Source organism: Echeneis naucrates, chromosome 18 (assembly GCF_900963305.1).
Source record: "Echeneis naucrates chromosome 18, fEcheNa1.1, whole genome shotgun sequence".
NCBI lineage: Eukaryota > Metazoa > Chordata > Actinopteri > Carangiformes > Echeneidae > Echeneis > Echeneis naucrates.
Window position 1 is genome coordinate 955,666 of NC_042528.1, and position 12,479 is coordinate 968,144.

General features: G+C 45.9%; 2 protein-coding genes and 1 long non-coding RNA gene across 3 annotated transcripts in view; 2 read left to right on the top strand and 1 right to left on the bottom strand.

Annotated features, from left to right (window-relative positions):
• The window catches only part of LOC115058578 (myelin-oligodendrocyte glycoprotein-like), a 279,510-nt gene that overhangs the window by 237,360 nt on the left and 29,671 nt on the right, over positions 1-12,479 (top strand). The window lies entirely within an intron of this gene.
• LOC115058593 (protein FAM160A1-like) lies at positions 1,263-10,442 on the top strand. Its single transcript, XM_029526000.1, has 19 exons — positions 1,263-1,395; positions 2,586-2,637; positions 2,995-3,275; positions 3,802-3,997; positions 4,073-4,294; positions 4,405-4,567; positions 4,645-4,756; positions 5,714-5,815; positions 5,895-5,951; positions 6,036-6,122; positions 6,236-6,403; positions 6,495-6,574; positions 6,650-6,810; positions 6,902-7,013; positions 7,487-7,980; positions 8,017-8,739; positions 8,816-8,997; positions 9,067-9,187; positions 9,266-10,442. Exons 3-19 carry the CDS (start codon positions 3,171-3,173, stop codon positions 9,475-9,477), a joined length of 3,297 nt encoding a protein of 1,098 aa, XP_029381860.1. The 5' UTR covers positions 1,263-1,395; positions 2,586-2,637; positions 2,995-3,170; the 3' UTR covers positions 9,478-10,442.
• Positions 1,857-4,975, bottom strand: LOC115058596 (uncharacterized). Its single transcript, XR_003842124.1, has 3 exons — positions 4,386-4,975; positions 3,788-4,143; positions 1,857-2,863 (listed from the first exon to the last, which is right to left on the bottom strand). It is a non-coding gene; the product is annotated as an uncharacterized LOC115058596 (long non-coding RNA).

Genomic DNA, 12,479 nt, shown 5'->3' on the forward strand with positions numbered 1-12,479 from the left:
GCGTGACGTCACAGGGAAGGAGGAGAAAAAAAAACATGGAGGAAAAAACAATGAAAGAAGACATAAAAAATAACACAAAGACACACAAAATAACACAAAGACGCAGAATGACATCAGAGAAATTGATTGATTAGTTTTAATAATTAGAAACAATAAAAAAAAAATACATTGGATGTGCGTGTTGAAATGAAAAAGACGACAAAGCAGCTAAAATAGTTAAATGACCAACACAACACAACACAACAGACACATTGTGATTACAAACGGAAGGAGTGACTGTAAACTGCACAATGTGAGTAGGAATGTAAAGTCATTAACAGTCTGGACTGCCAGCTGAAGTTCATGTGTTTTCACGTATTTCAGGAATGAAAGAATGAAATCATAACTATTTATTAAAAAACTAATATTTTCAAATAAAAATTTGTTGTACCATAAATAAAGATTGAATATTTTGGTCGTGGAAACTTTGTTAAAACGACTAAACGATGTCTGATTAATCAGATGGTAGACGCAGATTGTAAACTCTGACAGCTGGAGATATTAAAAGGTGCCAAAAAAAAGAAAATTGAATGAAAAGAAATGAAATTTAAAATGACCCGAAATGAAGCTGCAGCTTCAGTGATCTGCCACTGAAGGGCAGCACCGACAGCTCCATCCAACAACAGGTGTCCTCACAATAACAACCACAACAGACTGTTTAAAACATCTACAAACTAAAACTGTCTCCAACAGACATGCTGTCTGTCATTAGGTGATTTCCACATGTTTTATTTATCACAATTTGAGCGAACTCAGAATGTGAAAGTAAAAATCATGAATGTTGTAGTAATAATAATTTTAACATAAAGACCGTTTTTGGTTCATCTTTAACATGCAGATGAGGAAGATGAGGATGAGGAGGGTGTTCTGGCTGTGATCCATTTGACCTCTTTGTGTTGTGACAGCAGATTAACCATCAGTTTGTGTTTCCACGGTGATTAACAGCATCTCACAGCAGTGTGTGTGGGTTCCCCTCCTAAATAACGTAGCTGCTCAGAAGATTGTTCTGCTGTAAAGTTGACTTTATTTGTATTTGTTTTCTGCTCTGTTTTTTGTTTCTGTTGAATTCACCTATAATGAGTTTATCTAAATTTCTTTGTTTGTTTGTTTGTTTGTCCCGTTCTCTGTCATGGGGCGTGGCTTGCCCGTGTGTGGGCGGGGTTACCCTCAGTGATTGACAGCTGAGCAGCTTAGCCCTTCAGAAACTGGCCTGTGGTCCGGACTGATACCGGCAGCTCGGTCCACAACAAACCCTGGACATTTATTTACTTTGGTTCTGTTTCATTATTTCTGTCGGACAAAGTTCGGAGCCTCTTTTTGTTTTTTCGGAGGAAGAAGCAACAGTTTGTCCCAGAGGTAAAACCTTCCTGTTTTACTGCTGAATTAATATTTATCATAGAAGACTATTTATTATTAATCTCAGCACACTGGGCAGAAGAGCAGATTTATAACAAACAAATCAGAGTAGAATAAAATATGATTATATGGATAAATCACAGAGAAGGTTTCTATGAATCTGTTATATTTCACTGTAGTCTGACTGGTTTTATTTCAATGACTTGGTATTTTCTATATAAGGTGTGTGTGTTTGCTGAGTAATGCTGTGTGTGATGTCAGAAGTGTTAAGTGTAGTATGCATCTGCACACACTCACAGTTCAGTCACCCTCCTTGACCTGCACACAGACACACAAACACACAAAGTGCACGCACAGTGTGGTGAATTGAAGTGTGTTCTGAGCTGCCGTCCAAACAAACGCTGTCAGAAATTTTGACAAAGCCACGAGCAGAGCACATCAGTAAACTATTTATATCACAGTCTCAGATAATAATAACATGAATGTTAAGAATAATAAAATAACAAAACACAAGGTAATAAACTGTCTTCATGAAATACTTCTTTATGATAGAAAACATGACATTTGTTACTGTGAGTGAATTAAATACAGTTTGTGCTGAATGTGCTTCAGTGAACTGACTTCATGTTACTTTATAAAAACAGCTCGTCGGTAGTGTTTCAGATTCTGGCTGTTATTTTTGAACGTTTTTGGTGAGAAATTTGCAGCTGTAGTCAAAAAGACCAGAGTTTGTCTCCAATGCAACAACTGTGCAAATATTGTTCCGTCATACAAGGCAGCTGGTGTGTATCAGTGTGTCTGTGTGCGTTTGATGTGCCCTATAACAACTTGTGTCACCATCGTCACGGTAATTTCATTTAAATCACAATCAGATAAATGAGGAGAAGTCCTGAACACCTCCACCATGTGAGTGTGTGTGTGTGTGTGTTAATCCCCGGTTTGTGTGATGGCATGTGACTGTCTGACTTTAACAAGGACAGCACACACACACACACTCATGGTGGTGCTTTGGGATTAAACATCAGTGTCTCATCTCAGATTATTATCATCTCTTTCTCTTTTTTTGATCCAAACAGGAAATTGAACCAAAACCCAAGAGTTTGGTCTGCACACACACACACACACACACTCGGATTAGAGGCCCAGATGGTGAAGGATGGATTTTGTGTCTCTCTCTCTCTCTTTCTCAGGACAACAGGCATCAACCTTGCTCGTCCATGTTGTCTCAGCAGCAGCACAGAGGTGTGTATACTGTACTGGGGGGGGTTATTCTTGGAAAGTGTCCTGGGAATTCCTGGAATGTCCTGGAACGCCCAGGGTGGGATGTTCTGTCTTCTCTTCCTGTTTGTTGGTTGCAACGACCCCTCACTTCCTGACTTCCTGTTCCGGCCTCGTCTTTGGAGAACCGGTCTGATCCCTCTCAGACCGCCTGCTGGGGATTAATGTGCTGGTCACTTAAAGTTGTGCACTAGAAACAAACACACAAACACACACTGTTATTAGTGATCAACTCATGTATCAGACAAAATGAAAGAGAATCAAATGGACAGTTAGATTTTATTGAAGCCTATGGGAAAATGTCTGCTCCACCTCCTCCAGGCCAGCAGCTGCCCGGAGAGCCCAGAGAGGGAGACTGAGCCTGGGCCAAGAGTGCCAGCCGATGCCCCCTGTCCTGGCGTCGGACCGCCGCCGACCCACAACCCCTCTGGTACCCCCCCGCCCCCCGTCCATACGCTGAGCAGGAACATGCTATAGCCACCTGACAGCCAATCAAAATGATGGCCTCGGTGGTTGTCGGGGGCAACCGGAAGAAGTCCCTCACCCTGCGAGGGGTGGACCCGGAGACATGCATGATCGTGTTTAAGAACCACTGGGCCCAGGTAACCAATCAATCAATCAGCCAATCAAATTCACTTTACTGATGATTTGTTTTTCTGTCTCAGCTTTAGTCTCTTCAGTCTCTCCTATTTTCCTCATAATGGTTGGCAAACAGTGTGTGATTGTGTGGTTGTGTGTGTATGTGTGTGTTACTCACCCAGACTTTGGCCCTTAAACACAGGCTCCATTTAGAACAAACCTCTTCTCTACAGCCGCCAAGAAAACCCACAAACACTCCATGTCTGTGTGTCTGTGTGTGTGTGGTCTTTGTGTGAAGCAGCTGAGGTCAAAGGTTAACTAAAGTCCAGACAGGGAATTTGATTCTTCTTTCATTCATTAGTTCTCCGTTTAGTTAAGTTAAATTGTGACCAAATCGTATTAAAAGGACTCAAACTGCTGTTGAAGTCGTTATTGGAAACCACGAACTGACTCTTTCTGCAGAAATGTCAACGGTCTCTGCAACAAACAAAACAAATAATAAACAGAATGAAACCTTCTTTCACTTCTTTCTGACCTCCTTCTGTGCAGGTGGTGAAGATCCTGGAGAAACACGAGCCGGGTCGCAGCAGCACCAGCACCTTGAGTTTCCTGTCCGGTCATCCCATTAGCAGCGGCGGCGGCGGAGCGTTACGCCTCGGCCCCATCCCGGCTGATGAAGCCAGCGCCGTCCAGAACTACGTGGAGCACATGCTCTTCCTGCTGATGGAGGAAGAGGCGGGTCAAGGTCAGAGAGCAGAGAGCCCCTTCGTACTGCAGATGTTTGTTTGCTTTGGGGTATCTATTGATGCTGTGGTTCCAGGAGGAGCGATGGGTCCCATCCTGGAGTTTGTGGTCCTGGAGGGAGTGATGGAGCGGCTGTTTCTGTGGAGCCTGAGGAGACAGTTTACAGAAGACATGAAGCTGGAACAGCTCCGGATGTACCAGATGCTTCTGTCTCAGGCCAAACAGCCGCTGCTGCACCATAAACCGGTTCTACGGCCGCTCATGATGCTGCTGGCCTCGTGTGCCGGAGCTGGACCCGGTGAGACCTGGTTTAGCTGTGTAATGGCATCTAATCAGCTCAGCGGGTTCACATCCTGCAGGTGTAGATACTAAGAAGTTTAATCAGTTACCTGTTTGGTTAATCACCAGACAGCGGTGGCGTGGTGGAGGCGGAGCTTGTCCTCCTGTTGAACCAGCTCTGTGTGGCTCTGGTCAAAGATCCCTCAGTCTTAGAACTGTTCTTCCACAGCAGCGAGGACCAGGGAGCCGCCAACTTCCTGCTGTTCTCCCTCCTCATACCGTTTACACACAGGTATACACAACGGTTTGGTACAGACGCAGTAAAGTGTTACCCTCCGTCTGTCACAAAGACTTCTCTCTCTCTCTCAGACAGGGTTCGGTCGGTCAACAGGCCAGAGACGCTCTGCTGCTCATCATGTCTCTGTCGGCCTCCGACCCCAGAGTCGCACATCACATCGGAGAGAACACATACTTCTGTCCTGTAAGGACACAAACACACATTCCTCAACACCAAACCTTGACAGAATCATTCAAAGATAAGACGAGTCTCACGGTCAGGTCGTGTCTCAGCACGGTCAAAGGATTCTGTTCAAGGACTTGGTCCAACAACATCAGCAGTTTGATGATAAATCTGTTTAAAACATGTTGTACAAACAAAAAGAGTTCACTCTCTTCGTTTGTGAGTTATATCGCAGAGAAATGCAAGTTCTGAAGTTTATCCCACATTAGCTGAGCTAAACTGGACTAATCTGTGCTGGTGCCAGAATTTTTACAAGTTGGAAGAAAGTGACAGTTTACAAAAATTCTAAAAAAATCAAACGTAAAGTTTTAAATGATAAAGACAGTATTTTAAGATCGGGGACTTGAGTTCTTTACAGTTTCATTGTTTTTGGGAGCAGAAGATGAGGCCTTCACTTCATTCATCTTCTCTCCGCTCTCTAATCTCATTATGACAGTTATGTAAGAACTAACGAGCTCCGGCTGAAGGAGAGGGGGGAGTAAAAGGGGGGAGACACAGTGAGGACGAAGAGAGAGAGAAATGATAAATGAAGGCACAGTTTGTTTACGGCGGCCATGTTGGCTCCATCACTTCTTTTACCGTCGGTGTGTGTTTGTGTGAAAGGGCGAGCTAAGACACCTTTGTGTGTCTGTGTGTGTGTCCGATTTAAGACCATGTGACCACTCTGACCTTAATCTTTCTGGAGAGGGCAGATTAGTAAATCAGAGTGAGATTGGCTCGTACTCAGGGAGGGATTAGCAAGTCTGCACGTGATTGGACGGCTGCCTGATTGTTACCGAGACGTGAGGCTGCAGCTGTTTGACCGCCGCCGCTGCTGTTCATGTTGTTTTATTCTTTCTTTGCCTCTCTTCTTCTCCTCCTTCTTCTTCTCTTATTAAAGATGTAGTCCAGCTATAATGTGTGTGTGTGTCTGTGTAGGTGCTGGCCACAGGTCTGTCGGGTCTGTACTCGTCTCTGCCGGCCCGGCTGCAGGTTTACAGTGATGACTGGTACTGTCTGGACCGGGCGGACTGGCAGCAGGTATCTGTTACACAGCTGGAAAAGCTAGAAATGACAGCAGTGACAGTACAACACTCTGAACAGATGTTCGGGTCCACAGGTTCCAGCTCTGGTCCACTTCCTGCATTCACTGGAGTTCTGTGGCGCTGTTACCAAGGTAACACACACACACACACACACACACAAAAGGGCTAAAATCAAAGGATGGATCACTTTGTCTGTCTTTATCTGCTCTTCGCAGGTTGCTCATCCTTCCATCCGGTGTCAGTTGCTGGGTTACATCTATAACGGCTTCCTGGTTCCGGTTCTGGCTCCGGCTCTGCACAAGGTAGCTTCACCACGAGCCGACAAGCTGCAGCGACGACACTGATGGAGGCGTTTATAAGGCTAAAAAGTCTAATGAAATAAATCCAGCATTGACGCGTACACACTTGTGTTTAGCTGATGGTGGAGGAGGTGATGACCACGACGGCGTACCTGGACCTGTTCCTGCGCTCCATCACTGAGCCCGCCCTCCTGCAGACCTTCCTGTCCTTCATCCTGCTGCACACGCACGACAACGTGCACGTCCTGGACACGCTGGTCAGCAGGGTGAACACACCTTTTCAGGTAACACACAGTCACACCCAACCTGCAATCTGACGGGCCACCATTTCCTTCTGAGGGATGAATGACCTCTGACCTTTTGTGCGTCCGTCAGTTGGGCACGGTGTCGCTGGCTCTGTTCAGGACTCTGATTGGTCTGTTCTGTGAGGACGTGATGCTGCAGCTGGTGTTCAGGTCGGTCAGACAGTAGACAGAATAAAGATTTAAGATGTAAGCATCATTTCTGACGTCCCGTCTCGGTGTGCTCAGGTATCTGATTCCCTGCAGCCACCTGAGCAGGAGGCAGCGCTCGTCCTTAAAGCAAAGAGACTGTTACTCCTCCGGCGCCGCCTCCTTCCTGCTCCTCATGCCCTCCTGGTGTCCTGGGTATGTCTCCGGCTCGGAGCTGGTCCTCTGGCCCAAAGCAGCAGGTCGGTCCTGTTTGTTCCAGCTTATGGTCAGGAAGTGAGATAACACCTGACCATCACAGGTCCAACAGCACAAACTGTGTCTGTCTTCCAGAGCTGACGGTCTCCGACAGCGTCGGTTACTATCGAGGCTCGGACTTCCTGATGGATGTAAACTACCTCCACTACCTTTGGGACGCCCGCCAGGCCATCGCCGCCTCCCGCAGGTGAGTCTACCTGACTTCTGCTGGTCTGTGGATTAGCCTGGTCTTCAGGTGTGGAGAGATATTCAGCAGCTTTACTCGGCAGACTTGGGAACTACCAAAACAACTTTCTCAGGCAACAAAGTACCATCAGGAAGTTTACTGATGCGTTCAGGGACATCTGCTGGGCGAACTGTGGTATCACACCGTTAGAGGAGGACGTTCTGTAGAATCAGGGACGGTTCAAAGGTGGATCTAAATGTGAATGTTGATGTTGAGACAGTTTATGTGAACTGAAGCATATCTCTTCAGGATGACAGGAATGTTTGTAATAACTTCAATTTAAAAGTCCCAAAGTGCCAACGAACAGCATTATTAGTACACATCCTGTGACCATCAGCATATTCCCACCAAGTTGTTGAGATACTTCAGTCTGAAGAGATAAATACAATTCTACATGTCCAACATCTTGAGCTGTGACTTTGGTCTCTCTGCAGAGCGTGTCGGCTCTGGTCGGCCCCGTACGACGGGATCAACCCTTCGTCTGACGAGTACCGAACTGACACGCCAGAAGACGACGTAGAAGATGAGGAGGAACTTGTGCAGCGAGTAAAGAGCAACTCCATCTGCTCCTTGATCATCAGCCCTCCCCCGTCAGCTCTCTCCCCCACGCCGTCCTCCTCAGATACTGCCTCAACGGGCAACCACACGGGGAGAGCCAGCTCGGCGCTGGAGCTGGAGTGGGATGACCTCTTTGCAGATGATGATCCATCTTCATCGGCCTCGCTACCAAACGGTGGCGGGGCAGCACCTCATCCTCTCCCTCCCCAACACATCCAGGAAATGCGACGCAGTGCGATCAAGTTGGTCCACGGCTCCTATGTAGAGGAGTCAGAGTTCGAGGACGACGTTCTGGTCTACGATCTAGTTGCCCAGAGAGACACGAAGGCGGCCATTTTGGAGAGAATCATGGCAGCTAACCGAAGGGCACGTGGAGGCACCTCGAACGGTCAGCGGGTATCGACAGGAATGTCGACAACAATGATAACGACGATGTTGACAACAACAGGGAGGACAGTCATGGACACAGTGAACAGCATCATGTCGAAAAGGAGGAGGAGCGAGGACAGCGCGAAGGAGGCAGGAATAAGGAGTGAGGATCAAGGGAAGGATGTAAGGAGGAGTGAGGACAGTGAAAAGGAAGGAAGGACGAAGGAGGATGAAGAGGACGATAGAAACGGGACAGATGACCGAGAAGTTGTCACCAACAGACTCAACGCGCAGAATCACATCATCCACGAAGCTGATGCCGGACTGTTATTTAAGAAAAGCTGCAACCTGAGTGAAGACACAACTGCTGTCAATCACAAGCACACAACACACAAACAGCATGGGCACCACAACACACAACATCCTGCTGCAGTGACAAACACTTTACCAAACGGACATCACAAAGCCGGACCTTCAACTCCTCCAACCGAGTCTCCTGATGAAGTCCGTAACGACGACGACTTCCTGTCCCAATACCACGAGCTCCTGCTCTCTTTTGGGGTGGAGCCAGACCGTGATGATGTCACAGACGACATCAGCACATTCAGGAGGCGGGTTCGAGTCCTGAGGCAGAAACTGGAAGAGGAGGAGGGAGTGGTCTGCAGGTCCAGGTGGGATGAAGGGGAGGAGGAGGAGGAGAATGAGGACGAGGAAGGTGAGCAGATGAGGAGCAGCAGGAGACACGGAGTTCCTTTTACAGGTGAGTGTTCCTGAAGCAGAAGCAGAAATTCTCCTTCCTGTATTTCCTGTGTGTGATCCGACCCGTGGCGCCTCAGGCCCGTTTATCAGCGTCCTGTTGTCCCGGCTCGAGAACCTTCTGGAGAACTCCATTGCTGTGAACCTGCTGGTGACGGGCATCCTGGCCCAGCTGGCGTCGTACCCACAACCTCTGCTGAGATCCTTCCTGCTCAGCACGGACTCCAAACACAACCAGGCCAACGTTCGCACACTCCATCAGGTAACATCCAGCCCCGTTGTTATGGGAAAAATGTGTTGTGTGTTTTTACTCCTGTTTGTGTCTCCGCAGGTGTTGGCGTCAGTGCACACTCAGATTGAACGCTACGTGGCTGATAGACCAGACTATCCGGTTCTGGTCGCTCAGGCCTGGAGGTTCTTGTTGGCCAAAGACCAGGACAGCAAGTTTAGAGGTGAATGAAGAGACACGTGAAGCTGGAGGTTTCCGTGTTGAGCTTTTTCATGATGTGACCTTTCCTCCTTTTCCTCAGAGTGCTTCGAATCTCAGCACGGTGACATCATCCTGGACCCCTCCCTCCCTAACGGCTCGGCTCCTCCGGGCGTCTTACCCCCCTGCCCACCGATCCCCCCCCAGGCCAAGAGCCGAGTCTTCGCCATCGTCCTGTACGCCGAGTTCCTGAAGGAGCTGGCCGCCATCGCCCAGGAGCACAGCATCGCCCCGGACCAGTCTGCAGAGGAGTGACAGTTTGGGCTCAAAAAGGCCGAAAACAGACAAGCACAAAACATGCAACACTAATTCTGCCGCTCTGCGTTGAGCAATTCATCTTCATATGTGGCAGCACTTGAATATTCTGACGTGACGATCGCTGATATTTCATTTGAATGAAAATGATTTGATGGAGATTTTTTTGGAGGTAAATCATTTTCAGTTTTCTATATTTGTGGGATCGGAACAAATTTTTTTTCTACGTGTTATTTTCTAAAAAAATAGCATTTATTTGTTAACATGAAAATAAAAGTCAAATATTTGGTGATTTAATTGTTGTAATTCAAAGTGCTCAGGAGCGTTTTCCAGCCTTTTTGAACTGACCTCCAGCTTAGGAAGGGAACGTTGACGAAGTGATTACATGATAATTATGAGATTAATTAGATCGAGCACAACTTGACTTTAAGCAGCAACTAAATCTGGAATAAATCATCTAGATCATCAGTATTTTTAAAGATGAGGTGATTTTTCAAATCTGAATCCCAAAACCAGCATTTAAGTTTTAATTTACATCCTCTAAACGGAGGGTTTGTTTTATAAAATGTGATTTCACACAGCAAATGGAACAGAATGTTTGTTGTATTGTTGTGTATTGTTGTGGAGGCAGAGGCTTCACTTCATTGTTTAAATCTGTGTTTTTGAATCTTCAATGGTGAAAATGAACTTGTGTTCCTGTTGTGTGTTTGTATGCACAAACACAAACACCCTTACAGTAACGACAGACGCCTTACTTCAACCAGCAAAGAGATTTTAGTGCAATAAACCAAGAAGCAAAAATGAAATAATTTATTTGGCTTTGCATCGTTGTGTGTTTTGTTGTTTTGTTGATTTTTTGTGACGTTATAAATGTGTTGGTAAAATGAACTCTGCCACCTGCTGCTCAAGCTCTGCTACAACAATGATTGCCAACATGATGTGAAAAACAATTAAAGTGATTTTCAAAGAGCTGTAAAACAGATTTCAGATTTCCTTACGTGAAGTTTATAAACTGACAGCGAGAAGCTGAGAAGGAAGGAAGACTTGGATGAGGACTGAGTCCGGGAAGGACATTCAGGGCTTTCGTCATCTTGGCTGCAGCTGTGAATTTTTCAGGATGGAAATAAAAAGATGTTTTAATTTAATTACATTTAAAACATTTAAAAAACATTTAAAATCTTCTTCATCTGAAGTATCTGACAGATTAAGGGCAGCGAGGTGAAACCTTGTGCTGTTGCACAACGATGCTCTTGATATCAGAAACTCGTCTGCAAAGGATGACAGTTTCTCTGTATGACGAACTGTCTGGAATTTGGCGTCCTGAAAAATTAATTAAATGTCAACTTTCAGTCACAAACGGCGTTTCACAGCATCTTTAAATATTTAGCAGATGGGGAGTTTTCTCATTTTGTCATTTCAGGGCTGAACACAAAATTAGGAACTTTTGAGCAATCCAAATACTGACTCTCTATAAAATGAATTTTTTCGGGAGATTCACAGAAAATATGAATGAAACGAAACAGTAAAAGCTTTGTCACTTTACATTTGAAGCCCTGGTTACTGTGCATCTCTGTGGTTAGCCAGTTCCTGTGTGTAATTTCAATCAACACACACACAGTTGGTAGCTTTCAGAAAGAAGCTTTAAAGTCAGCTGAAGACAACCTGAGTCTGCTGCTCCGTGTTCTGCCAGCTGTTTGGAGCAGAAGAGGTGAAGATGAAGGCGATGGTGAAGATCTACCTGCTGACGTTGGCCGTCGGTGAGTCTGTGAAAACAGTCGAAGACTGTCTGTGGTTGGCTGAGCTCCGTCTCCACCACATGACAAAAGCTCCTTTGGCTTTTTATTGATTCAAGTCTGATAAGAAAACTTGTTGTTTGCAGAAGAGTCAGACATTTTTGACTGGACTGAGAAAAGTCTCCTCTCTGTTCTTCTTCCTCTTTCACCTCGATAACCCCAAAATCTAAAACTTCCATTTCAGATCAAAGATTTTAAACTCACATTTTGAGCTTTTAAAAGTGCTCGCTGCAGGAAATAGAATATCCTGATTCGCTGGTGTAAGGGAAACCTCAAAGTTTCAGAACTGTCACGCAACTGAACCCTCATCTCACAAACTAAGCTGACTTCTTTAGTTACAGATCCATCAGTTTCAGGACTTCAAGGCTGACTGATCCCAAATGTTCTTTAAAGAGACAGAACAAGGAAGTGAAACGTTTAACCAACAAACAGCAGTGGTTTCTAATTTAACATCATGACGTCACTCAGTTTGTTCAGAAGGGTTCAGAATATAAGAAGCAAGGTTGTCTTGAAGTCTATGGGATCTCCTGAAAAAGTGCTGTTATTCTCCATGCAGCGTCCACGCTCACTTCTTCAGAGAGCGACGTGAACGATAACGACATGGAGCAGGAGGGAAGCTCAACGGACTACGATGACGAAGACTTTTCACCTTCAGGTGACCTCCACCTTCGCTACTCCAACAGAAAAACAATCCGTCCAATAAGCAGCAAGGCCGAGATGCTGTCGTACCATTACAAAAAAACAGCAGCACTAAGTCTATGGGAAAATGTCCCTCCTCCTCCTCAGTGAATGTTTTCCTGATGAGTTTATGGCCTCAGTCTGAAATACAACATGATGTTCATTTTTGAATTTCGAGGGGAACAGAGCAGGAAGGAGGGGTGGGTGGGGGTCGGGGGGGTTTCCCGTTAAAGGCTGATCTGTTCTCTCTCTCTCCACAGCTGAGACCACCACCGGCTCCTCCTCCATGATTAACCCCAGCACTACCTGTCTGGGCTCCGTTCTCTTTACGCTGTGCGTGGTTTTATATTAGCGCTCCGTCTTGTTTGACGTTTCAGCAGCGTGAAGGGAAGCAGACTGAATGTTCTCCTCTTCTGTTTGATGGTTACTGACATCTCTCTTTACCACACAGAAATGAGTGACTGTTTCAGTTCCTTTTTCTTATCTTGTGGCAGAAAATACATTGACTGTAAAATAAAATACGAGGCACTA